The 24,108-nt window shown below is 45.3% G+C and overlaps 1 protein-coding gene across 14 annotated transcripts in view; it reads left to right on the top strand.

Moving 5' to 3' along the window:
* MEIOB (meiosis specific with OB-fold) overlaps window positions 1-24,108 on the top strand; it is a 1,496,662-nt gene that overhangs the window by 1,308,806 nt on the left and 163,748 nt on the right. For all 14 annotated transcript variants that reach the window (XM_078664882.1, XM_078664879.1, XM_078664881.1 and 11 more), the window contains one exon: window positions 12,888-12,974. In XM_078664882.1, the coding sequence (XP_078521008.1) occupies window positions 12,888-12,974 (87 nt within the window). The remainder of the gene's footprint in view (window positions 1-12,887; window positions 12,975-24,108) is intronic.

Consider the following 24,108-nt stretch of genomic DNA (forward strand, 5'->3'; position numbering starts at 1 on the left):
GATGCTGATTGCTTAGCAGATCACAAATGGAAAGAGCCTTGACACTAACATTTTGACAACTTTGCCTACAGTGGAGCTCAGGACACCTGTATTCCTTTCAACTGCTACTGCTCCAGCCCCAAGTTCAAAAGAAGATGAGGTACAACCGGACCCAAATCATCTTAGTGTCTGAGCCTGGAAAGTGTGGTAGCTTGGAACTTCTGGGCATGAGCATTTGTCCTCCCATCAGGCTGCTGCCTCGGAAGGATCTTCTGTGGCAACAGCAGGGCAGGATCTTGCACCTGGGCCTGGAGAATCTTCTCCTCAGTGCTTGGAGTTTGAGCAACAGCAGTTGACTGTATTCGGCTTCCATCCCTAGGTTGTTGATCTCATCTTGGCAGTCAGGTATCCCTCCACTACATCGGTATACACCTGCCGCTGAGACACATTTGTGGCTTGGTAAGGTATTTGGCTGATTTAATTACTTCAGACCGACGTTTCTAAAGAGTTGCTTTTGTGTTGTCCCTAGAGATCATCAAGGACTTACCTTGGACACAGTGAAACATTACTGGTCTGTTCCTTCACCCTTTTTGAGGTTGCCGGGTCAGCCCGCTTTATTTAGATCACCTGTTTTTTTAAAGGGTTGCGACATACATTTTCTACCCGCTCTTTTCATTATGCCTCAGTGGGATCGGAATTTGGTGCTCACATGCCTCATGCTTACACCCTTTGAAGCTCTGCACAACTGTCTATTGCAGCTTCGTGTGCTCAAGATAGTTTTCCTCCTTGCCATAACATCGACACAACCTGCAAGTGATATGCACACCCTCTCTACCAATCCGCTATACAGAACTTTCTTTCTATACAAGTTGGGCTTGAGGGCTAGAGCTTCCTCTCTCACGAAATTGGTGACTCTGTTTCATGTTGGACAAAACATCACCGCCTCATTTCTTTAAGGAGGAGAAAAGACTCCATCATTTCTTTAAGGAGGAGAAAAGACTCCATCATTTAGATTCTAAAATGCCTCTCAGCTTTTACACTGATGGTACCAAACCTCATTGGGTGAATATTCAACTCTTTTTCAGATTCACTGGAGCGAAAAATGTCATAGCAGTGCAAAAGAGAACAGTCTCCCATTGGATCATACTTTGTATCAATATCTTCTACGCAACGGCCCAGAAGCTGCCCCAAGAAGGCTTCTGAGCTCACCCCACAATAGCTAAGGGTGCTACCACTGCGTTGGCAAGCGAAGTGCCTGTTCTCGATATCTGCCAGACTGCTGCAAGGGCATTTCGTTCACAAACCAACTACTGCCTGAACAGACAGGTCATTCGCGAAGGGCACTTTGTCTGCTCATCTTTCAGGATCATTTGTCTAAACCAGCTCTTAGACCCTCCTCCAGGACGTACTGCGTTTGTATCTATTCAAAAGATGAAGGTGAAGAATCTGCAGGTAATATCCCTCAGACAAACATGTTTCTTACCTTTGTTAACAGTTTTTCCACACCGACACTCCCATTCTGTGAATGGGGCTCCTTTCTTCATCTAAAAAGGGCCCAAGTCTAAAGATCTGCACACTAGTCACAGCCAATTTGCTAATGGGCTCCGAGCCTGTGGACATGGTCAGCCTAGAAAGCAACTTACATCGGTACACATGGTTGGTGCCTCTATGTGGCTTTCCACGCCACTTTCGGAGCAGAACAACATTGGCAGTGAGCCACATCATCCCACAGACCGGTGCGCATGAGTACTGCTTAAGATTTTCTGGATCCATTCTAATGCCTGGAGAATATACACAGGTCAGGAATCTGAAGTTAGATAGAGTACACACCAGAAAGAGAGCTACAGAAGGTAGCTAACTTGTTAATCAGAGAGCAAGATCAGTGCTGTTCTTTGCCTAGAACTGTGCTGTCTTGTGTCACTTTAGTGCACACACAAATAGATACTAAAACTGAACCTCATTGGTCCAATACAACGTATCTCAACTGCGATGTACAATCAATCAACTTTTGATTTAGGCGTAATATTTTCCTCTCTGAATCTCAGAACTTTACAGTGCACTGCAGATTAAATACCATGGGGCAGATTTACAAGCCCCTTGCGACACATTTACGCTGCTGTTGCAGGGAGATGCGTCACGTTGTAAAGCCCTGCGCCACATGAAACCTGCGTCAGGGGTGGGCGTTCCAGTGCAGGAATCTACAAGATTTCACTGAGTCACTTTTAAAGCCATGCTGCGTCAAAACCCTGCCTCTGCTTGAAGCAGGCGTAAGGAGTGACGCAGCAAGTTAGGAGACGTGCCGCGCTTGCGACACGGCCCCAGCAATGCGCTGCCCTTACGCCACAGGATGCGACACGCATCTTCCCATCCGTGCGCCACGGCGAGCCGCATTGTAAATGCGGCGCATCTTAAATGGGGCGCATCAGTGGTGGCGCACGGGTGGTTTTGCGTGTCACAAGTTTTCTGGCGCATCCCTGCTGATTTGCAGAGACTTGCCAGACCTTGTAAATCTGCCCCCATGATGGTACAATTAAAAACACTTATTACAAATGTATGGAGAAAATAAAACAGAGAACCAATAGTGTGTGCCTGTGTATTAGCTTCCAGTGGAGTGGGCAGAACCAAAATGAGTACTGTGGAGTTTGTCACAAATCCGTTCATTACGAAGCACCTAGCTCATGTTAGCGATATTTTAAATATGAGCATGATTGGTAACCAGTGAAAATATTATTATTGCGCTGACCAGTTAAAAACAAGCATTGGTAAATGTGTTAAGTTTCGCTTATATGATTAATAAGGTGCAGTGTTTTTGTTGCAAATGGTAGCTTGCTGAGTAGTTGCACTATTTTCAATTCAATTGAAGGATTCTTTATTCGATGATTAAAAATCACCATAAAAGCACATACATATACACATAATTAAAAAAAACATATAAAATTCCATTAAACCATTATCAGAATCCTAGTAATATAATTATTTACATATGACAAAAGGGAAAAGGAATTTTAACACTTTTTAAAAAAAAAAGAGATTAATAGCAGATTTTGAGAATCAATCCTCTCCTCTGGTTGCCCTTAATCGGACCGCCACTTTAATAAAATTCATTATGCAGCACAATGTTAGAGGATCCGATGCTTTCTGTAAATAGGTTAAGGCCTCTCTAGCATGTTTCAGTTTGGCTAGTTTCAGGATTTTCACTAAAAATCTACGCCTGGGCATTGAATAAAAAGGGCACAGGAGTACAAAGTGAAGGGAATCCTGCGGAGACCTGTTGTCGCAGCCGCAGGTTCCCTTCTGCTCGATTGTAGTTAAAAACCCTGCTGGTGATGCCAATAAGTACAGAAGTAGATTTAGTCTGAAACGGCACATCAGGAATCTATCCTGGGCGTTATGCATAAGGTACAAGTATGGCTCCATTCCCTCCGTACTCTTAACCAGGTTATGAGCCCTTAAAGTCTTTTTGGGCCCTTCAGCATCAGCTCTCTGAAGTGCTTTTTGATCTAGGAAAACTTTTTTTACAATCGCTTTATGCTGTGGTACAATTGCTGCCGGGTCAGTGAAGAGGTTCGTGTAGCCAAGTGACTCTAGGGTACTCTTTACATAGTTGAGCCAAGGGATTCTCATACATTTATCTCTTTCTAAGCAATCTTTTAGAATTTCCCTGCTCAGAGACGCCTCGGGGTTGACCCAAATTTTTAACCAGGCCACTATTGGTCTAAGTTTTACCAGATCTTCTAGGTAAGGCCTCCCCAATTCTCTATGTACTATGGAGCCAGCGGTGCTTGGGGGTACTCTCAAAATAGTTCTTAAGTATTTATTTTCTTCCCTCTGTATTTTCACAGTGTTAACAAAGCCCCATACCTCTCCCCCATAGATCACTTTGGAGCAGCATATGGAGCTATACAGATTCATCACCTGTTCAGCGCTCCATCTACCTACCCTCCTACCATAACTTGCAATGGCACCATTCGTAGTGATCATTTTGCAGCAGCGCTCCTCAACCAGGGAGTTAAATTGTAAATACCCGTCAAAGGTTACACCTAGATAGGAGAATGTTTTGACCTCTTCTATTTTATGGTTTCCTATTGTGTACGTAAATTTGGTGCATGGTTTATTGCCAGCCAACAGCACATAAGACTTGCCCAGATTAACAAAAAGATCTAAAGAGCCCATGAACTTAACAAATCCGTCAATCAAAGTCTGTAGGCTCCTAGGCGTACGTGCGAGCAGGACCGCGTCATCTGCATAAAGCAGTACGGGGATATGACGCAACCCCACCCTTGGACAATCTGTTTTTAGATTTAACAAAAACTGCTCCAGATTATTTATATAGAGTGAGAATAAAAATGGGGCTAGAACACAGCCTTGCCGTACCCCGCTCTTACAGGGAAATGAGTCGGTCAGCCCACCCTCTCTGTTAAATCTGACTTTTGCAGAGGTATCACTATGGAGTTCCCTTAGAATGTTAATTAGGTCAACCTCAATCCCCATAAGAGACATCATAACCCAGAGTTTCTCCCTATTTACATGGTCGAGTAGTTGCACTATATAAGTTACAGAAAGTCTGTTAAAGTGTTCATGTACAAAAAGGCAATATATTGTGCTGTTATTAGGGGTATAGTGCAAGTGAGTAATAGCAACATTTTGAAAAATGAAATGAACGGGAAATAATAGAATTAATTGATTTAAGAGCAATATTTGGTGTTTAGAGGAGTGCCACTGCACCTGCTGCACCATTCAAATCATGACCATATTGCCTGTAAGGTAGCTGCACTTGTGACTGCCTGTTAGCCGTAAAATATTTGGTATTCAGAGAGGTTCTTGAGCTATGTGCCCCGGTGTCACTGCACCTGCTGCACCATTGAAATCTTGACCCTAGTGCCTGCAAGGTAATTTGCACTTGTGACTGCTCATTTAGTGGTTAAATATAGCAATATATGGTGTTTAGAGAAGTTGTGACAACTTTTGGCCCTGTGCCACTCCACCTGCAGCACCATTGAAATCATGGGCCTAGTGTCTACTAGATAACTGCACTTGTGACTGCCTGTTTAGTAGTACAATTTAACAACATTCTGTGTTTAGTGGGGTCCCTAGAGATGTTGGCTCCGGTTCCACTGCACCTGCTGCACCTTTCAAATCAAGCACCTTTTAACTGCAAGATAACTGCAATTGTGTCTGCCTGTATAGAAGTCAAACATAACAATATTAGGTGTTTAGATGAGTTCTGACAACTTTTGGGCCCAGTGCCACTGCACCTGCTGCACCATTCAAATCATGAACCTGTTGTCTGCAAGGTAACTGCAATTGTGACTGCCTGTTTAGTAGTAAAATGTAGCAATATTAGGTGTTTAAAGGGGTGCCTAGAGCTTTTGCATAACAGAGGCAGTGTACATTTGTTGTGACCATGTGGAAACTGTCATGGCAATGTAGACACTGTCACGGTGCTTCCCTAGGGCACTATAGTAACTGGCATATCACGGTGTGCATAACCTGTGGAATGTAACACCGGAATAGCAATCGGGCAACTGTGGTGGACTTTTACTAGGGGCATTGTAGAAATGGGAATAATATTATGTGTTTAAACTGGGAAATTTGAGAAACTGCCATTGGACGTTTTTGGGAGAAATTTGAAAATAAACATTGAAATCTGTGTTAAACTGGTGTAATATGGAGTCGACAATGCAGTTTAGAAACTAGCAGCCCTGGAGACTGAACACAACAGCAGCTTATTTCCAATGTACGCAGGTATAATTGAGCTCCTGGTGCTACTGTACCTGCTGCACCATTCAAATCAAGACTCGATTGCCTGCTAGATAAATGCACTTTTGACTGTCTTGTTTAGTAGTAAAATTTAGCAATAATCTGGGTTTAGTGGGATCCCTAGATCTTTTGGCCCCAGAGTAGTCATTATCATCATCATCATCATATCTTTATTCGGTCATTTGTAGAAAAACCATCAAAGTAGTCAAATATAGCAATATTATGGGCCCGATGTAGGAAAAAAACTTTACCGGTTCGTAAATACCGAATCATACCGAATCGGTATTTATGAACCGGAAAACCATATGTAGGTAAATAATCGGTAAAAAATACCGATTTGGTATCCACACTCGGTAAATACCGAATCGGTAATCACCGATTCGGTAATCTCCGATTCGGTAACACCCATTCAACCCTATGGGCCTCCAGTCCCATAGGAATGAATGGGAGATACCGAATCGGAGATTACCGAATCGGAGATTACCGAATCGGTAAAATCCGATCTCGAAAATTCAAATACATGACATGTGAGCCAGTGAACCAATCAGGGACACCCACCACACCCCACAACAAAGCATCAGAGAAATCAACCAATCAGATGCAAGTACCACACCCCAGTACCTGGAGGTGGCCACACCCATGCAGGTGCAGAGCAACAGAACTGCAGAGAGAGCTGGAGGTGAGACAGAGGAGCAGGCTGCACTGAGCCCAGCATAGCAATACCATGGAGTCCCAGGAGGCACAAAAGGATGGAGGTGACAGACAGAGGAAGGTGAAATTCAGTCCAACTGAGCTCCAGGTGCTGGTGGAGGAGGTTGTGCAGCATTACAGTCAGCTGTTTGGGAGACAGTCTCTGCAAGTAGCAGAGTCTGTAAAGAGGAACACCTGGCTGGCAATCCAGAGCAAAGTCAATGCCCTAGGAGTGACTCATCGCGAAATCGATGACATGAAGAAAAGGTGGTATGATCTGAGGATCACCACCAAAAAGAAGCTTGCCACCCAGAGGAAGGAATCAGCAGCCACAGGTGGGGGGAAGAACCGTGCACCAAGCCTCACTGAACTGGAGCAGCTTGTGGAATCCACCATGGAGCCTGAGAGCATACACGGGATTGGGGATGCCGATAACTCAGCCAGAGCTGCAAGAAAGAAAGGTAAGATGCAGGGACATGTACCCCACCCATTCCCTGGCCCCTTCCTCAATGTGGGTGACTCACTCACAATCCAGCACACATGACAGTAGTCACCAGCAATGCATCATGGTAGTCGTAGTCATAGGTACATACATCAAAGCTGCCAACACTGAACACTGCATGCCATGCCACACTCCCCATACACAACCAGTTGAGGCATATGAAAATGTGTTTTAGGAATTTGTGTGATGAAAACACACAGCTGATCATTGTCCATGTCTCTCCACAGGAGAGTCATCGCGCAGAGCAGCGCAGGGAGGGGAGTCAAGTGCACCAACAACGGCTGCGAGGGAGAAGCCCACAGACACAGCAGGACCTAGCACTGTCCCTGAGGACACAACCACAACGCACGCACCCACAGCAACGGAGCAAGACACCACTGCACAGCCACTGTCGCCCCTGCTGTTCAAGACACAGACTCCGGCAGCACCTGCAGATGGCACAACACCAAGCTCAGGGTCCCCTGTCCATGTGAGACCAAGGAGGCAGGACGTACCACCATTAAGGATCATGGAAAGCTCTGATGAGGAAGTGGTGGAGGCTCCCAGACCGAGCACACCACCACTGGCTGGCGACGCAGGCCAACAGGGGTCAATGGCATCTGGCCGTGCAAGTGACCGTGGCCGTAGGGCACGTGAGCAGGATGAGGGGCAGAATGTGCAGGGCGTCTTTGCTGGGCTGGAAGCCACAATGGTTAAGGTCCAGCGCATGCAGGTCAAAGGGATCATGGCAGTGCACAGACAGGTGCGCATCCTGAACAGCAGGATGTCAGACATCGATCGGGGATAAGTGCTAAGCATGGGCGGATTTTGCGAATTGGCAATCCGCGAAATTGCGTATTTACGGATTCGCAATCCGCGAACTCGCGAATTTTGCGGATTCCTTTTTTTTTTGTGTTTGCAAGTGTTTCTGCCATTTCGCAAGGGTTTTTTACCAGTTCGCAAACGCCAACTTACTTGTCAGGTAGCAACGGTCGCGACCATGTTGTTTCTACGTCTGGTTCATCACAGCACCCTCTGTTTCACCACTGCCACCCTCTGTTTCACCACTGCCACCCTCTGGCTCACCCATGCCACCCTCTGGTCTCACCCATGCCACCCTCTAGTTCATCACTGTGTTTATGGGGGGAAAAGCACACCTGCCCTGCCTCAATTGACATGAATGAATTAGGGGCTGATTAATGTGTCACTGAATTTGAACTTCCAGGCTGGCACCTGCTTCCTTATCTGTAATTGCTTTCTGTTGAGGGTCAGAGCAGGGTCATAGAATAGTTGCAAGTAGGCAACTGAACTCTGAAGGGGCCCCTCAGGAAGCACTACAGGGAATGGTTACTAATGATAAGATTGAACTTTTGCACCTGCTGAGTGCTTTCAGTTTTGTAAAATTCCAAATATCCAGCAGTAATCCTTCCAGGTCAAGATCCAAATCAAAGTGACCAGCACATGAAGAAAGCACTGGGAGGAGCCTGCTGGACAGGATCAGGAAGTTGGAGACTGTGGGGCACTTCCTTCCTCCCCCCCCCCAAAATGGACTCCTTGCCAAAAAAAAGTGCAGGCAAATGTCAACCTGAGGAGTTATTCTGATAAAAATCATAATTTTAAAGGTTTATGCTGCCTGCTGGTGGATTTCTTGTGCGAAATTGCAAATTTTGCAATCTCGCAATTGCGAGCTTGTCGCTGCCCGCCGCATCTAGTGTTTACTCCCGCGAAATTGTATAGTATTCTAGTTGGCAAGTGCGACCAAGCAAAAAATCCGCTTCGCACGGATTTACGGATTTTCGGCAAGTTCGCGAGAGTTCGCGGATTGCGAATTTGCCGAAAATCCGCAAAATCAGCGAGCGGAACGGATTTTACGCCCATGCTTAATAAGTGCCATGGCAAAGGGAATGGAGTCCATGGGCAAAGGAATGGAGTCAATGGGCAAAGGAATGGAGTCAATGGCAGAGGGGGTGAGGGACATGGGTGTGCGCTTGGGTTCCCTCTGTGACAGGCTGGAGAGTGACCACCAAGAAAGGCGCAGGTATAGGCGCGAGGTAAAGCAGCTGAATCAGTCAATTAACCGTCTGGCTACTTCTACCACACTGCTATGCCGCCGGTCAGTTAACATGCAGACTGAAATTGTGCACTGCTGCAGTGACTTGTCCAGGGGGATGGGGAGGGTGACCTCTGCTATGGAGGTACTGCTGACACAGCAGACAGCCACTGCTGATAACACGTGTGTTGGGGACACAGAGGAGTCCACAAGCAGGAGTGGAGCCAGCACGCCTGTACAGGACATTCGTCGGAGCAGCAGACTCCATGCAGATGACACCGGTCCCACTGCGCAGGTTGACCCCCAACACCGTGGCTCCCACAACATCATGCGTAAGCGCAAACATTAGGAAATCATAATGAACACAGGACAGGTCTCAGTGAATTGAATTTTGGCCACCCAGTGTGCAAAGTGAATTTAATTTGATTAATGTGGTCTTGAATAGTGCAGTAGTGCATATTAAAGTGAGTGTTTCAAGACATGAACATGCCTGTGTGTCATCACTCTATTAAAAGTATCTGTTGGTGATTTCTGCGCGTCGCAGTCTACCATCTGTTGCAGGTGCTGCTCCTGCTGCAGTGTGATCGGCTTGTACAGTCCCATCATCTATGTCCTCATGATATGTTAGTTCAATCTCTGTGCCCTTTTTGGTGGCAAGATTGTGCAGCATGGCGCAGGTCGCAATAATCTTGCAACAGATAATTGGCGTGTATTGGCGTGCACCTCCACTCTTATGGAGGCACCTAAATCTACTTTTCAGCAGTCCAAAAGTGCGTTCCACCACGCAACGTGTTGTTCTGTGTGCCAAGTTATAACGCCTTTCGCTCCTGGTGGATGGGTTCAGGTAGGGGGTGAGCACAAATGACCGCAGGGCATATGCACTGTCACCTGGGTGGAAAATGAAATTTTGATTAGTCACATACTTTTGATTTTTCCTTCTGCATGGACTATCAGGGTGTCTCACACATACTTACCCAGCAGGTATCCATCACCAAAATCACCAGCCACAAGGCGTCTGTATAGCCCACTGTTCTGGAATATGTAGGAGTCGTGGGTACTCCCTGGATATTTGGCTACAATGTCCGTAATTATGTTCCCAGCATTGCAGATCACGTGCACATTGATAGAATGTGTGGACTTCCGGTTTCTGTATATGTGTTCAGTTGCTTCAGGTGGGCATAGTGGGATGTGCGTCCCATCGATACAGCCTATGATGTGCGGGAACTGTGCAAGTTGATAGAAATCGGTTTTCGTTCTTGCTAGTTCTGCAGGTGTGTCAGGGAACTCGATGTAGTGTTCCATCCTCTGCATCATGGCGTCAAGAAATTTTCTGAAAAACCGTGACAGGCAGCTCTGGGACACCCCACCTACTGTGGCTATCACGTGCTGGTAGCTACCAGAGGCAAGAAGGTGTAGGCAGCACAGCACTTGCACATGGGGTGGGATGGCGTGTGCTCTTGGGGTTGGGTGTTCCAGATATGGTTGGAGGTCCCCGATCAAATCCAGGATGGTTCTGGGGTGGAGTCGGTACCTTTGCAGGATCTCAGCTTCAGTCAGTTGGAAGAGGGTGATCTTCTGCCTATACACCTGCTCCTCCCTTAGCCAGACCCTCTCTCCTGCTGCCTGTATCCGTAGCCGCCTTGCAATAACGTAAAAAGCCGCCATTGTGGTTGCACTGTTGCATTTTGGGGCCTTCTTATATATCCTGTTCCTGGTTTCCACCTGCTTCCAATCCATGGTAAATACCGATTCTTAAATACCGAATATCATGGAATTCGGTATTTTTTGGATTTGCTACATCTCAACAGGCCATTTTTACCATTTCTTATTTACCGACTCGGTAAATATGAATTCGGTATTTTCCGATTCGGACATTTACCATTTCTTAATTTCCGAATCGGTAAATATGAATTCGGTAAATTCCGATTCGTTTAATACCGAATCGGTGTTTTACCGACTGGTATTTACCGATTCGGTACGTTTTTAGTCACATACATCTCGATGCTCATATACCGGTCGGTAATGGCCGGAATTACCGAATTTCGGCCGTTACCGACCGGTATTTGGCTACCTACATCAGGCCCTAAATGTTTAGTGGAGTTCTGACAACTTTTGAGCCTGGTGTTGCTGCACCATTCAAATCATGACCCTGTTGTCTACAAGGTAACCACACGTGTGGTTGCCTGTTAAGGAATACAAACTATTAGGTGTTTAGTTGGGTGCCTGGAGCTTTTAGTCCCGGTGCCACTGCACCTGCTGCACTATTGAAATCATGACCCTAGTGCTTGCTTGATAACTGCACATATGACTGCCTGTTTTGTTTTAAAATATAGCAACATTATGTGTTTAGAGGAGTTCCAACAACTTTTGGACCCGGTGCTGCTGCACCATTCAAACAAGGACTCTAGTTCCTAAAAGATAACTGCATTTGTGACTTCCTATTTAGTAGTAAAATATAGCAATATTTGGTGTTGAGTGGGATTATGACAACTTTTGGCCCTAGTGCCACTGCACCTACTACACCATTTAACCCCTTCGATGCTCATGACGGAACGGTTCCGTCATGAGCGTCGGTTGGCCTGTGCTCATGACGGAACCGTTCCGTCATGAGCCCGTTGGCTCATTAGAACGTTCAGCACAGCGTGAAAATTTGCGCCGCGCTGAAGCAGTTAAATCAAGCCCCTTTTCACTGCAAGGTAACTGCAACTGGGGCTGCCTTTATAGTAGCAACACATAGCAATATTAGGTATTTAGAGGAGTTCTGACACCTTTTGTGGCTGGTGCCACTGCACCTGCAGCACCATGCAAATCATGACCCTGTTGTGTGCAAGGTAACTGCACTTGTGACTGCCTGTTTAGTAGTAGAATACAGCAAAATGTGTTTTTTAGTGGGGTGCCTAGAGCTTTTGTTCCTGGTGTCGCTGCATCTGCTGCACCATTGAAATCCTTACCTTGTTGTCTGCAAGGAAACTGTACTCGTGACTGCCTGTTTAGTTTTACATTTTAGAAATGATTTGTTTTTAGTGGGGTCCCTAGATCTTTTGGCTCCGGTGCCACTGCACCTGCTGCACCATTCAAATCAAGTCCCTCTTAACTGTAAGGTAACTACAATTGTGACTGCCTGTTTGGCAGTCAAATATAGCAATATTAGGTGCTTAGATAAGTTCTGACAGCTTTTGGGCCCAGTGCTACTGCACCTGCTGCACCATTCAAATCATGACCATATTATATGAAAGGTAACTGCCCCTAAGGCTGCCTGTTTAGTAGTAAAATATAGCATAGATCGTAAATTAACTTCATTTTTAACGTGCAATGAATATTACATTATTTAGAATTTGATCATAATGCCCAAATAGATGAAGTTGAAAAAAGCAATCCGATAATGCCTAGAAAGGGCAGAAAAAGTTACTGAGGCATGGTTAGGAAACGCCACAAACGTTCTAAGGCTAAAGTATATGCTTCACACAATGTAATAAAAAGCAAGCATACTGTTAGAAGCTGTCTGCCTTTTCCGTGGGAAGAGATCTTAACAGTGAATGGGTATTAAACAGTATGAACAGCTTTAGTAGAAGTTTTGTAAATGTGTGCAGCCAGGGGAAGTAAAAAAAAAAAAGTTCCACACAAAAGCAAATGAGCACAGTAATTCGGCTATGGGAACTGATAAGAACTTCCTTTTAAGATACATTAAATACAAGAGTTTTCACAAGCACAGCGCAACCGCTGTGCAGGTAAAACCTAAAAACAGGATTTGTATTCAGTGGAGATAAAACTCACTGATTCTAACTATATTTCCTCATAATGTCAAATCCCCATTACCTGTCTTATAGTAGTATACATTAGCTACTTTTGATGTAATTGCAGAAGTCTTCATCACAATTCTTATCTTTTTTATCTTGTCGATGTGTAAATGGATGCATCTTTTATTAGGTTGAGGAATTTCTTGCTCTCACTGAGGACCAGAAAACATCACTAAAATGGAACCTTCTTCTAGAACGCAGCAAAATATATTTCAAAGTGAGTATGCTAACTTTTTAACACTACTGTAAGAATAATTACTTGCAGATGTTTTTTATATCGGTGTTTAAAAGGATGAGAATAGAAGGAAATTAGTTGCAGAAAGGTGATCCAAATATACTAGTAGTGGTGAAAATGACAGTTGCAAAATAAAGCCGTCTGGACACAGTACCCCTGAAAAGTTGTAATAGGTTAGGGAATTTTTAAACTGAGAGCACAGAAGCAGAGCTGCTTGCCCACGGGCAGGAACAACATGGCCCATTTATGGGGGCAATGTGAAAACCTGCGTCACTGTGTGCTTAACTGGAACAATGAAAAACTAGTATGGCAATTTTGTGGGTGCAGTGTGGACTTTGATGGGCAATATGAAGAGGGCATGGCAGTTTTTTCAGGGCAATATAGTATCAGCCATGGCAAAGATGCATAACAGAGGCAGTGTAAATTTGTTGTGACCATGTGGAAACTGTCTTGGCAATGTAGACACTGTCAAGGTGCTTCCCGAGGGCACTATAGTAACTGGCATATCACGGTGTGCACTATAGTAACTGGCATATCACGGTGTGCATAACCTGTGGAATGTAACACCGGAATAACAATCGGGCAACTGTGGTGGACTTTTACTAGGGGCAGTGTAGAAATGGGAATACTATTATGTGTTTAAACTGGGAAATTTGAGAAACTGCCATTGGACGTTTTTGGGAGAAATTTGAAAATAAACATTGAAATCTGTGTTAAACTGGTGTAATATGAAGTTGCCATGGCAGTTTAGAAACTAGCAGCCCTGGAGACTGAACACAACAGCAGCTTATTTCCAATGTACGCAGGTATAATTGAGCAATACCACTGACAGGCCGCAACAAAGAACATTTTATTATTAACAGTGTTGTAGAATATTTAAATAACATTCCATAGTTACTCCAGTATTGAAGCTTTCATAGATTCACATGCCTGAATCCTGCCCCGTCGTCTAGACGGGAATCTCCGGTATATAAAAAAGCAATGCTTAGATAGATAGCAAACTGAAAAGAGGCCTTGGCCCATTTCCCTTTTGCAACCCATAACCTTCACTATGTAAAAGAGACCAAAATTGTCCCTGAACCAATCAGAACCTCTCACCCTCTAGAACACTTCTGAGAGAACCTTATGCCCCTCAGATTTTCTACCGCACGTTGTGCTAGGGAGTCTCCTTTGAGCTCTGCTCAAAATCCTACTCTTTCTACTTGATATTTAGAACTTTGCTCTGTGAATTTCATCTGAATATATATCCTTCATTACTGCCTACTTGTTCATTCTTCTGAGAATGTCTGGAAAGGAGAAAAAAGGTTTATTTAGAGCCTGTGCTACCTGTTCCTAGAAGAAGCTCTACACTGATGACTCTCATGCTGACTGTATTTATTGTCTTAATCCGGACCATCAAGCTAAAGACTGTAAGGTATGTCGTACCTTTTCAAGTAAGACCCTGAGGGATCGTGAAGGGAGCCTTTAGATATGGCTTTAAAAGCTAAAGGCCAGGAAGGAGGTTCTGTCAAGTGACAGTGATGAGGCATCCTCCTCTACATCTAGGAGATCTCAGAAAAGGAGAAGATCTTCTCAGGCTTATTCCTCAGAGGAACGTCCTGAGAAGGCCCTCAAAAAGACCACAAAAAGGTCTTCTGGGCGCAGGCCCTCAAAATCTCCTCAGCCTAGAGAACAGGAGAGTAAGGGACATGCTTCGAGGGAGAAACCACCTAAAAAGACTAGTTCTGAGCCGTCAATATCACCCCCTCAAGTCAAGCAACCCTTCAGAAAGCCATCATCTATGCCTCCTGAGGTAAAATCTACAAAAATTGCATTGTCGACGGGACCGGCGACGAAGAAATACTCATCGTCGACGACGAAGCTTGAGGTAAAGTTAGTTTCCAAGAAGCCTTGTGACAGTGGGTTCTCCGTCGCGCGTCATCGTCGACGAGGGTTTTAATGCCGGTAGCATCGTCGGCGGCTTCTACAGTGACCACGACAGTTTTGACAACGTTATCGTCAACGGCAACAACGACGACTGTAACTATGTTGTAGACGACGGACAAAGCAGTACGGTTGGTGTCGATGGCTGCATCGACGACAATGGTGTCGTCGGCGATCTCGACAGCGATCTCGTCGATAGGGAAAAATTTCCAGAGAAGCTGGAAGTTACCAGGAAGATGACGATTACGCCAGAAATCACCTCCCCAAGCAAGATTACTCTTCTTGTGCCACTACACCTGCTGGGAGAGCAGGATTCAGAAGAAGATGAAGGACCCTTTGGCTACGCCAGTAGCCCCTCTCAGTTACATGTAAAGTGCCAAGAGGATGACTTTGAGGAGGGATACGGAGAGTATCAATATCCTCCCCAGCAACATTATCGCCAGGGCTACCAAGAAGAGATGGTTGGCATGCCATCTTCTTTAATGACGGATCTGCAGTTTCTGCTGGCGGACTATAGAAAGAGGTTTCCACCAACTCCAGCCTCTCAGGTAATACCATTATCTGCTCCACACCCACGCTCCATTCTTACTACGCCAATTAGAAGCAGGGAGTTACTGCCAGAGCCTTCACCTAGGACACCACAACCAGTGCATCAACAAGATCCTGTCACCACTGATGATGACCAAGAGGAGGGAGAGATAACAGACCCTAACAAGGAATTGGACGATTACCTTATTCCATCGCCTTCGTCTACCTCACCAGTACCTATTGATTCTCCATCGTAAGACATCGACGGGTTCCATAATTTGATGGAGAGAGCGGCAAAGAGGTTTGAGCTTCCGATGTCAACGACACAAATGGAGTGTTTCTTGTATGATTTTAAGGAACCATACCGGAAGTCAGTGCAGGCTATCCCAATCATTAGCCATGTGTGGGAAGAAGGCTTGAAGGTCATGAAGACACCGGCGACAGTCACACCTGTGCTCGCCAGACTAGAAAAGAAGTATGAAGCTCCTTTAGACGCTCCAGCTTGTTTAGTGGGCCATCCCAAACCGGATTCTGTTATATCCCAAGCGGCACAACAGAAATCAAAACAATCTGTCAGCTCCTATTACAGCGCCTCCGGACAGAGAGGGTAGGCGTTTGGATAATGCAGGGAAAAGGTTTTCGTCCATGTCTGCTCTTCTAATTAAAGCTGCTAATGCCCTTCCCATTCTGGGCAGGTACGATAGACAAATGTAGTGTGGCCTGACACCTTACATAGACCTCATCCCTGGGGATAGTAGACAGGAGGTAAAAAAGATCCTTCAAGAGGGCGAAAGGGCTTCGGCTGAAGTAATTGATTGCGCAATAAATATCGCGACCACGGCCTTCAGATCGCTTGGAGGAGCGGAGGTGCTACGCCGTCAGGGATGGTTGAGAGCTACAGCTTTTAGACCAGAGGTCCAAAATAAGATTCGGGATCTTCCCTTCGATGGGGAAGACTTATTTGGAAAGCATGTGGATGATGCGCTTCAAAGTATCAAGAAGGATACGGACACCGCAAAGGCCCTAGGATCACTACAGTACCGCAAGGTGCCCTTTCTTAGATCTCTAAATACTTATCTCAAGAAGCAATCTTTCCGGATGGTTTCCCTCCAAGACATTCTACTACTCTTAAACCCAGGGGATCATATGACCACCTTAGACTTACAGGATGCATATTTTCACATCCCCATTCATCCTTCCCACAGACAGTATCTTTGGTTTGTAGTAGCCGCAGACCATTACCAGTTCAAGGTACTGCCATTTGGCCTCAATTCAGCCCCGAGAATTTTTACAAAAAGTCTGGCTCCAGTGGCAGCTTTACTAAGGAAACAAAGACACCAGGTGTTTCCATACCTGGACGACTGGTTAGTCAAAGCGCCTTCACAAATGTCAGCTCAGTCGTCAACAGAAACATGCGTGGAATTGTTTACCAAACTGGGTCTGACTCTGAATACAGAAATGTCATCCCTTCAACCTTCAAGGAAAATCACGTACTTGGGGGCGATTCTGGACACAACAGTAAACAAAGCAGTTCCCTCCATGGAGAGGCAACTGGGCTAATATCTCTTTCCCAGGCGTTTGCAAAAAGAAAGTATCTTTCATTACGCCGTTACAAGTTACTACTAGGAACAATGTCCTCTTGCATTCCCCTTTTTTTTTCTGCCGATTGAAAATGCGTCCTTTACAAGAACAACTAGATCGGCAATGGCGTCAGGCAGAGGGATCCTTCGACGACATGGTGAAGATCACACCGACCATGGTCCAAGCAGTATCATGGTGGACCCAAAAACCAAACATCTCGATGGGTCTTTCCTTCCTTACCGAACCAGCTCCACTGGTGATTACCACCGGTGCATCCCTGGACGGGTGGGGAGCATTCCTTCAGGACCTTCAGGTCAGCGGTCGTTGGAAGTTACAAAAACAACAACTTCACATCAATTTGCTAGAGCTCAAAGCAGTGGGCTTAGCATTGCTAGCTTTTCTGCCAAGGATACAAGGATCTGCTGTACTAATCAGGACAGACAACACAACAGTGATGCATAATCTCAACAACCAGCAAGGTACAAGATCACTCTTTCTGTCTCAGGAAGCACAAAAAATATGTGATTGGGCTGTTCAACACGAAGTATTCCTAACAGCGGAACATCTTCCAGGGGATCAGAATATCAAAGTGGACACTCTGAGCAGACTAAAATCAACCTGCCACGAGTAGGAGATAAACCAGGATAACCTACAAAACCTCTTCCTAAGATGGGGAAAACCGACAGTGGATCTCTTCGCGACAGCTCAGAACAAAAAATGCCGGTTCTTTGCAAGTTGGCGTCACCAACGGGGATCTTGAGGGAATGCCTTTTTGATGGCATGGTCAGGCGACTTTGCCTACGCCTGTCCTCCGATTCCCCTCCTGCCACGCATTCTTAAAAAAATAAAGAAGGAACCGTGCAAAATAATACTGATAGCCCCATGGTGGCCCAGGCAACACTGGTTCACGGAGCTGCTTCTACTGTCGGAAGTTCAACCAATTCACCTTCAGCCGATACTGTCACTCTTGACGATGTCCCAGGGACAAGTGCTTCATCCAGATCCCAAATCACTGCGCTTAGCAGCCTGGCTCCTGATCACTGCGAATTTCAGCATCTAGATATTTCATCGGAATGCAGAGATATATTATCAAAGGCCAGAGTGGAAAGTACAAACAGAACGTATAGGATGAAATGGAAGAGGTTCTGTTTGTGGTGCCAACAGTTTAAGATTCACCCTTTGAACTCAGCAGCTCATGAAATGATCCCATATATTCTGCTGTTGGCAAAATCTGGTTTAGCCCATGCGTCTATTAAAGTGCATCTCGCTGCTATATCATGATACAGAAGAACTTCCTCAGTACCATCATTGTGGTCCGAAAGAATCATCAAACAATTCATGAAAGGGTTATTTGGAACCTTTCCTCCGATAAAACCTCCTCCACCTCTCTGGCAGTTGAACATCGTACTATCTCGATTGATGAAACAGCCCTTCGAACCTATTCACAGGGCGGACCTAAAATTGCTATTGTGGAAGGTAGCTCTTCTCATAGCGCTAACTTCAGCCAGGAGACTTGGGGAATTACAGGCTGTCACTATACAGGAACCTTTCTTGCAGTTTAAGGAGGACAGGATTGGTCTCAGGACTAATCCTAAATTCATACTAAAAGTGCAGACAGACTTTCATCTGAATGAACCGCTGATTCTTAAGAGATTTTTTCCTCAACCGGCAATGGCGGCGGAAAAAGCCCTCCACTCACTGGATGTTCAGCGCTGTCTCAAGTTCTACTTGCAAAAAACAAGGCCTTCCGCAAGTCTTCACAACTGTTTGTATCTTATAGTGCACCCAGGAAGGGTTTTCCGTTATCAAAAATGGGAATTGCCTATATGCGCACTCATTCCGGACTCCAACCAGGATAGCGAAGATGAGGACTCGGGGGAGGACTAAGAAGTTGGGTGGGATGCTGCTGTTGATAGGATTGTTTTTTAATACAAAGGAAGGGATTACAATATTTGATAAGTATTGTCAGAAGTGCCATGTGAGAAATGTATACATATATCTTTTATCTGTGAAATGCTGTTTTGTAGACCACTGTAAAACCAATAAAAACATGTTTAAAAAAAAAAAGGGGAATTGCCCGATGGATTTCAAGTGCAATACAATATTGTCATCAGGCGGCTGGGAAGCCGTTGAATGCATGTGTTTGTGCTTATTCTACGAGAGCAGTGTCCACCTCCACTGCTTTGTTTGCTGGAGTACCTATTCAGGATATCTGCAGGGCGGCTACCTAGAAGGGTATGCACACCTTCACCAGGCATTACTGCCTGGATAGAGCTGCTGAGAAGGATGTGGCAGTGGGACAAGCAGTACTGAGAAACCTTTTCCAGTGACGGTGAGCCCTCTTTACCATCTCTCCTTCCTTTATTACTTACTATGCGCATTTTATTGTTATTTGTTGTGATATATGTAATTTTGAAACAATTCAGAAAATATGTATATAAAGTGCAATTTTCAATGTATATACATTGCCTAATTCCAGGTAGTACGCGAGAAAAATGTGCTATGATTTACTGCTCGCTATTCTGATTCAGGCATGTGAATCTATGAAAGCTCCATTACTGAAGTAAGAAAACATGTTACTTACCTGTAACTGTAGTTCTCCAGTATTGGAAGCGTTCATAGATTCACATGCGACCCACCCTCCTCCCCTGAGAGGCTCACCTTGGATTTAGCACGAAAGGTGTCTAAGGCACAAGTGCTGGGAAATCTGAGGGGCAAAAGGTTCTCTCAGGAGTGTTCTAGAGGGTGAGAAGTTCTGATTGGATTAGGGACAATTTTGGTCTCTTTTACATAACAAAGGTTATGGGTTGCAAAGGGAAATGGGCCTAGGCCTCTTTTCAGTTTGCTATCTATCCCAGCATTACTTTTTTATATACCGGAGACTCCCGTCTCGATGACGGGGAATGATTCAGGCATGTGAATCTATGAAAGCTTCCAATACTGGAGAAGTACAGTTACAGGTAAGTAACTTGTTTTCTTATTGTCAACCCTCCACTATATTTACATGGAACTACTCTGGCATAATAGCTGCAAGTCTGTTATCTGTGACGTGGAGTTAAATAGACAATTGTGTAATTTCTACCAATATTTGATTTATCATTTCCAGTTCATATTTGGTGTTGCAATAGCACACTGAATCTGGCATGTGTACCTGCTGTGCATCAGGAGGTTTTATCAAGTGTGCAATATTCAAAAAAGCACAAACATGATTTCTGGCTATGGAGAAAGTATGCATGTGTGCACTGTGGATGATACTGTTAGTATTTTTCCAGATTTACCCATGTGACTTATTAATTAAGCTCAGGTTTAATAAAATATTATTATAAAATTGTGCTGAAAATGGACAGTTTATCTCAATTGTTGCTACATCAACCAAATATACCATTCTCTTACCCCCAACCTCTATGGGAAGCTATGCTAGCGTGGAAGACTTTAAATTATGTGAGTTGTTCATGACTATCACTTCTGAATTGGATTTAACGCCTACTAAAATATGTTGGAGATGTTTATGCACCACTTGTTGGAACGTTCACTGAACGATACTTGGTTTAGCAAAGACACTGTGATTTTACCATGTTTGAGCGCGCTGTTCATTAAGCAATAAGATAGACTTTTCTGGGCATCCATCCACACCTGTACTCAAAGTGTAGCCATTACTCCCCAGGCCCTGCAGCACATAACATCACCTCTAGCTTTGAGGCGGAAGTATAACCATTAGAAAGAATAGTCTTTCCTCTCTATTGGGTGCCATCTGATAGTTACATCAGGAAACACTATCTAAGAGTCAAGAGCTGTTAGAACTGGCATCCTTGGTGTTGGTTTTCCTTAACTGTTATCTTCAAACCTCCTGTGTTTTCTGACTTCATATTTGCTGGCCTTAGGACTCTGCGCACTTTACCACTGCTATCCAGTGCTAAGGTGATTGTGCTCTTTTTCTAACACATGGTAGAATTGGCTTATACCTGATTGACATATTTAATTTACTCATAAGTCCCTAGTAAGGTGAAGCACATGTGCCATGGCCTGTAAATAAAATGCTGCTAGTGAGCCTTCAAAACCGATTGTGCCAGTCATTTAAGTAGCCCTTTTAAATATCTCTCAGGCCTACCATAACAGAGCCTGTATGTGCAGTTTTAACCTGCCATGTCGATCTGGCAAAATAAACCTTTTGCCAGGCCCAGAACTTCCTTTTCAGTACATATAAGTCAACACTAAAGTAGACCCTAGGCAGCCCTAAGGGCAGGGTGCAGTGTATCTAAAGAAGTTGGACATGTACTTTTAAATTTGACAAATCCTGGTAGTTAAAAACTCTTACATTTGTTTTTCACTACTGCAAGGCCTATCTCTCCCATAGGATAACAATGGAGTTGCTTTATTACATTCTATGAGTGTAACTTCCAAGTGGGAATATATCATTTGGTAAAGTTTTGTGTCTCTGGAATCACAATTTAAAATCCTAAATTATGGTCAAGTCAGTATTTAAATTGCAATTCTGAAAATGCCACTTTCAGAAAGTTGAAATTTCTTGCCATTTAGTGCCTGCAGCCTGTCTCTGGTCACATGTCTGGATGTAGTTGGCAGTAGTTAGGCTTTGTGTGTTCCTCCCAGAAAGCCACACACAATGGGAGCTTAGGTGTGACTGAGTAGGCCACCAATGGCAGGATGAGAGGGAGGAGCTGGGCCCAGTCTCACTTACACTCGAGGCATTTCTCTAGAATTTTCTCCCCACTTCAAAGACACAACTGTGAATAAATGAAGGACCTCAGACACCACCAGTTCAGTGCACTTCTGGACCTGTGGCTACTCTGCCAGGAAGGACTGCTGTGCTGCTGAAGGACTGACACTCTGCTGGACTGTACTCTCCTGGGCGCCTGCTTTGCTGTGCTGAACTACTGCCTGCTGCCCTCTTGCCTGTGTGAGAAAGACTGGACCTGCATCTCTTGAACCCAAGAGGCAGAGCGACTCCAAGGATAGTTGGCTGGCTTCCTGATCTGAAGCTGAGACATAACAGACTTCCAACATGCACCTCTACCTGGACTCATCCATCTGTGAGTCTACCCTCTACCCTGCCAAGTAGCATCATCCCAGCCTTGGAAGTGAGCCTAAGGTGCTTGCCAGCGGACCCAACATAGCTTCTCTGCTGAGCAACGCATTCCCGGCCAGAACCAAAGCATCTCCTCGGCTGACTGGCACACTCCTAAGCAGAACCGATATCGCTGCTGCTGCATGAATAGTACCCGTCCCAAATACCTGCGTCACCCCCGCAGTCTTCGAAACCGACTCATTGCTTATCCAGTATTAGGGTATCTTTCATAGATTCACATGCCTGAATCATTCCCCGTCGTCGAGGCGGGAGTCCCACGGTAAATAAAATATATAATAGCAGTGCCTAAAATTTCTTGTAGTAGGCTGGAAAAGCCTAAAGGCCTAACTAGGCCTCAAAACTTAGCAGCCTATCTACATCATTATGTAAAAAGACCTGAAATAGTAGCCTCAGCCAATCAGCTGTCCTCACCCTCTAGAACCTTCCCAGCTCAGGCAGTTCTCCTCAGATTTTCACCGCACTTCGTGTGTAAGGGAGTCTCCCTGAGTGCCTACTCAGTTTTTGGATCTTCAAACCTTAAAATGTCTGAAAAGAAGGCTCTTTTCAAACCTTGTGGCACCTGCTTCAAGAAGAGAGTCCATGTGGATGACAAGCACTCGGACTGTATTTATTGCCTGCACCCTTCACATGTGGTGAAGGACTGTCGAATTTGCCGTACCTTCCCTCAGAAAACCATCAGGGATAGGGAGGCAAGGGTTCTTTTGTGGCTGAAGTCTTCATCCACAGATGATGAGGACAAAGCCTCTACTTCTAGCAAGAGAGCTAGATCCACGGACAATGCTTCTCCTGAGAGAAAGAAAATGTTGAAAACCTCTCAGAAAGCTTCAGAACCCTCTAAGAGTGCATCGGCTTCTTCACATGTGAGTACAACCCAGGCTAAGACTATCTCTCTGGTGTCTGTACCTACTACTACTTGGACTTCTACCTCCTCTTCTACTTCTGTGGTTACTACTTCAGCTATCACGTCACCTTTGATGTCTGTACCACCTTTGCTGTCAAAAACCAAGTTACCATCGTCGAAATCCTTCTCAACGAAGGCTCCATCGACTAAATCGTCTGCTCCGTCGACGACCGCAAGGCCGTCGTCGACGAAGACATTGTCACCAAAGGACTCGTCGTCGAAGCCACCATCGACGGCCTCGTTGTCAACGAAGACGTCATCGACAGTCTCGTCGACGAAGATCTCGTCGACGAAGACACCAACGTCGGACCCGTCGACGAAGGCATCGTCGACGAAGACACAATCGACGGCCCCGACGACGAGGGACTCGTCGACGAAGATACCATCGACGGTCCCGACGACGAGGGACTCGTCGACGAATATACCACCGACGGTCCCAACGACGAGGGACCCGTCGACGACGGGCTCGTCGACGACGGCATTGTCGACGGTCCCGGCGACGAAGGACTCGTCGGCGAAGATACCATTGACGGCCTCGTCGACGGCAAGATCTTTAGCATTGACAGCACCGTCGACGGAGAATCCATTTACTGGGACTTCTGCTCATCGGATGCACGGTTCCCCACCAGCAAAGATACAATTCACTCATTTTCAAATGAAAACGTATAAAAGACAGGATTATTCACATATTTCTCCACTTTTGCCATCGCACATTATGGAGACATACATGCAAGGGGAGTCGGATGAAGGGGAAGAGGATGATGGTCCCTTTGGGATTTCCTGTCACCCTTCTCAGTTGAATATTACATTTCAAGAGGATGATGAAGAAGAGGTTCAGGAACATTATGTGCATGACGTTTATTCAACACCATATCAGTCACCTCATAGTAGACTTCCTCGGTCTGAGGACACGACACATTTGCCAACTTCCTTAATACAGGATTTGCAGGCTATGTTGGCAGATTATCGCCAGAGATTTCCACCCAATGAAGGTGCGCCCGCTGGGTCACCTGTTCCAGTTCCTGTGCCAAGATCTCCGTCGCCAAGAGCTCCATTGTCGCCACAACAACATACTGCTC

The sequence above is a fragment of the Lissotriton helveticus genome, chromosome 10, assembly GCF_964261635.1.
Source record: "Lissotriton helveticus chromosome 10, aLisHel1.1, whole genome shotgun sequence".
In the NCBI taxonomy this organism is placed as follows: domain Eukaryota; kingdom Metazoa; phylum Chordata; class Amphibia; order Caudata; family Salamandridae; genus Lissotriton; species Lissotriton helveticus.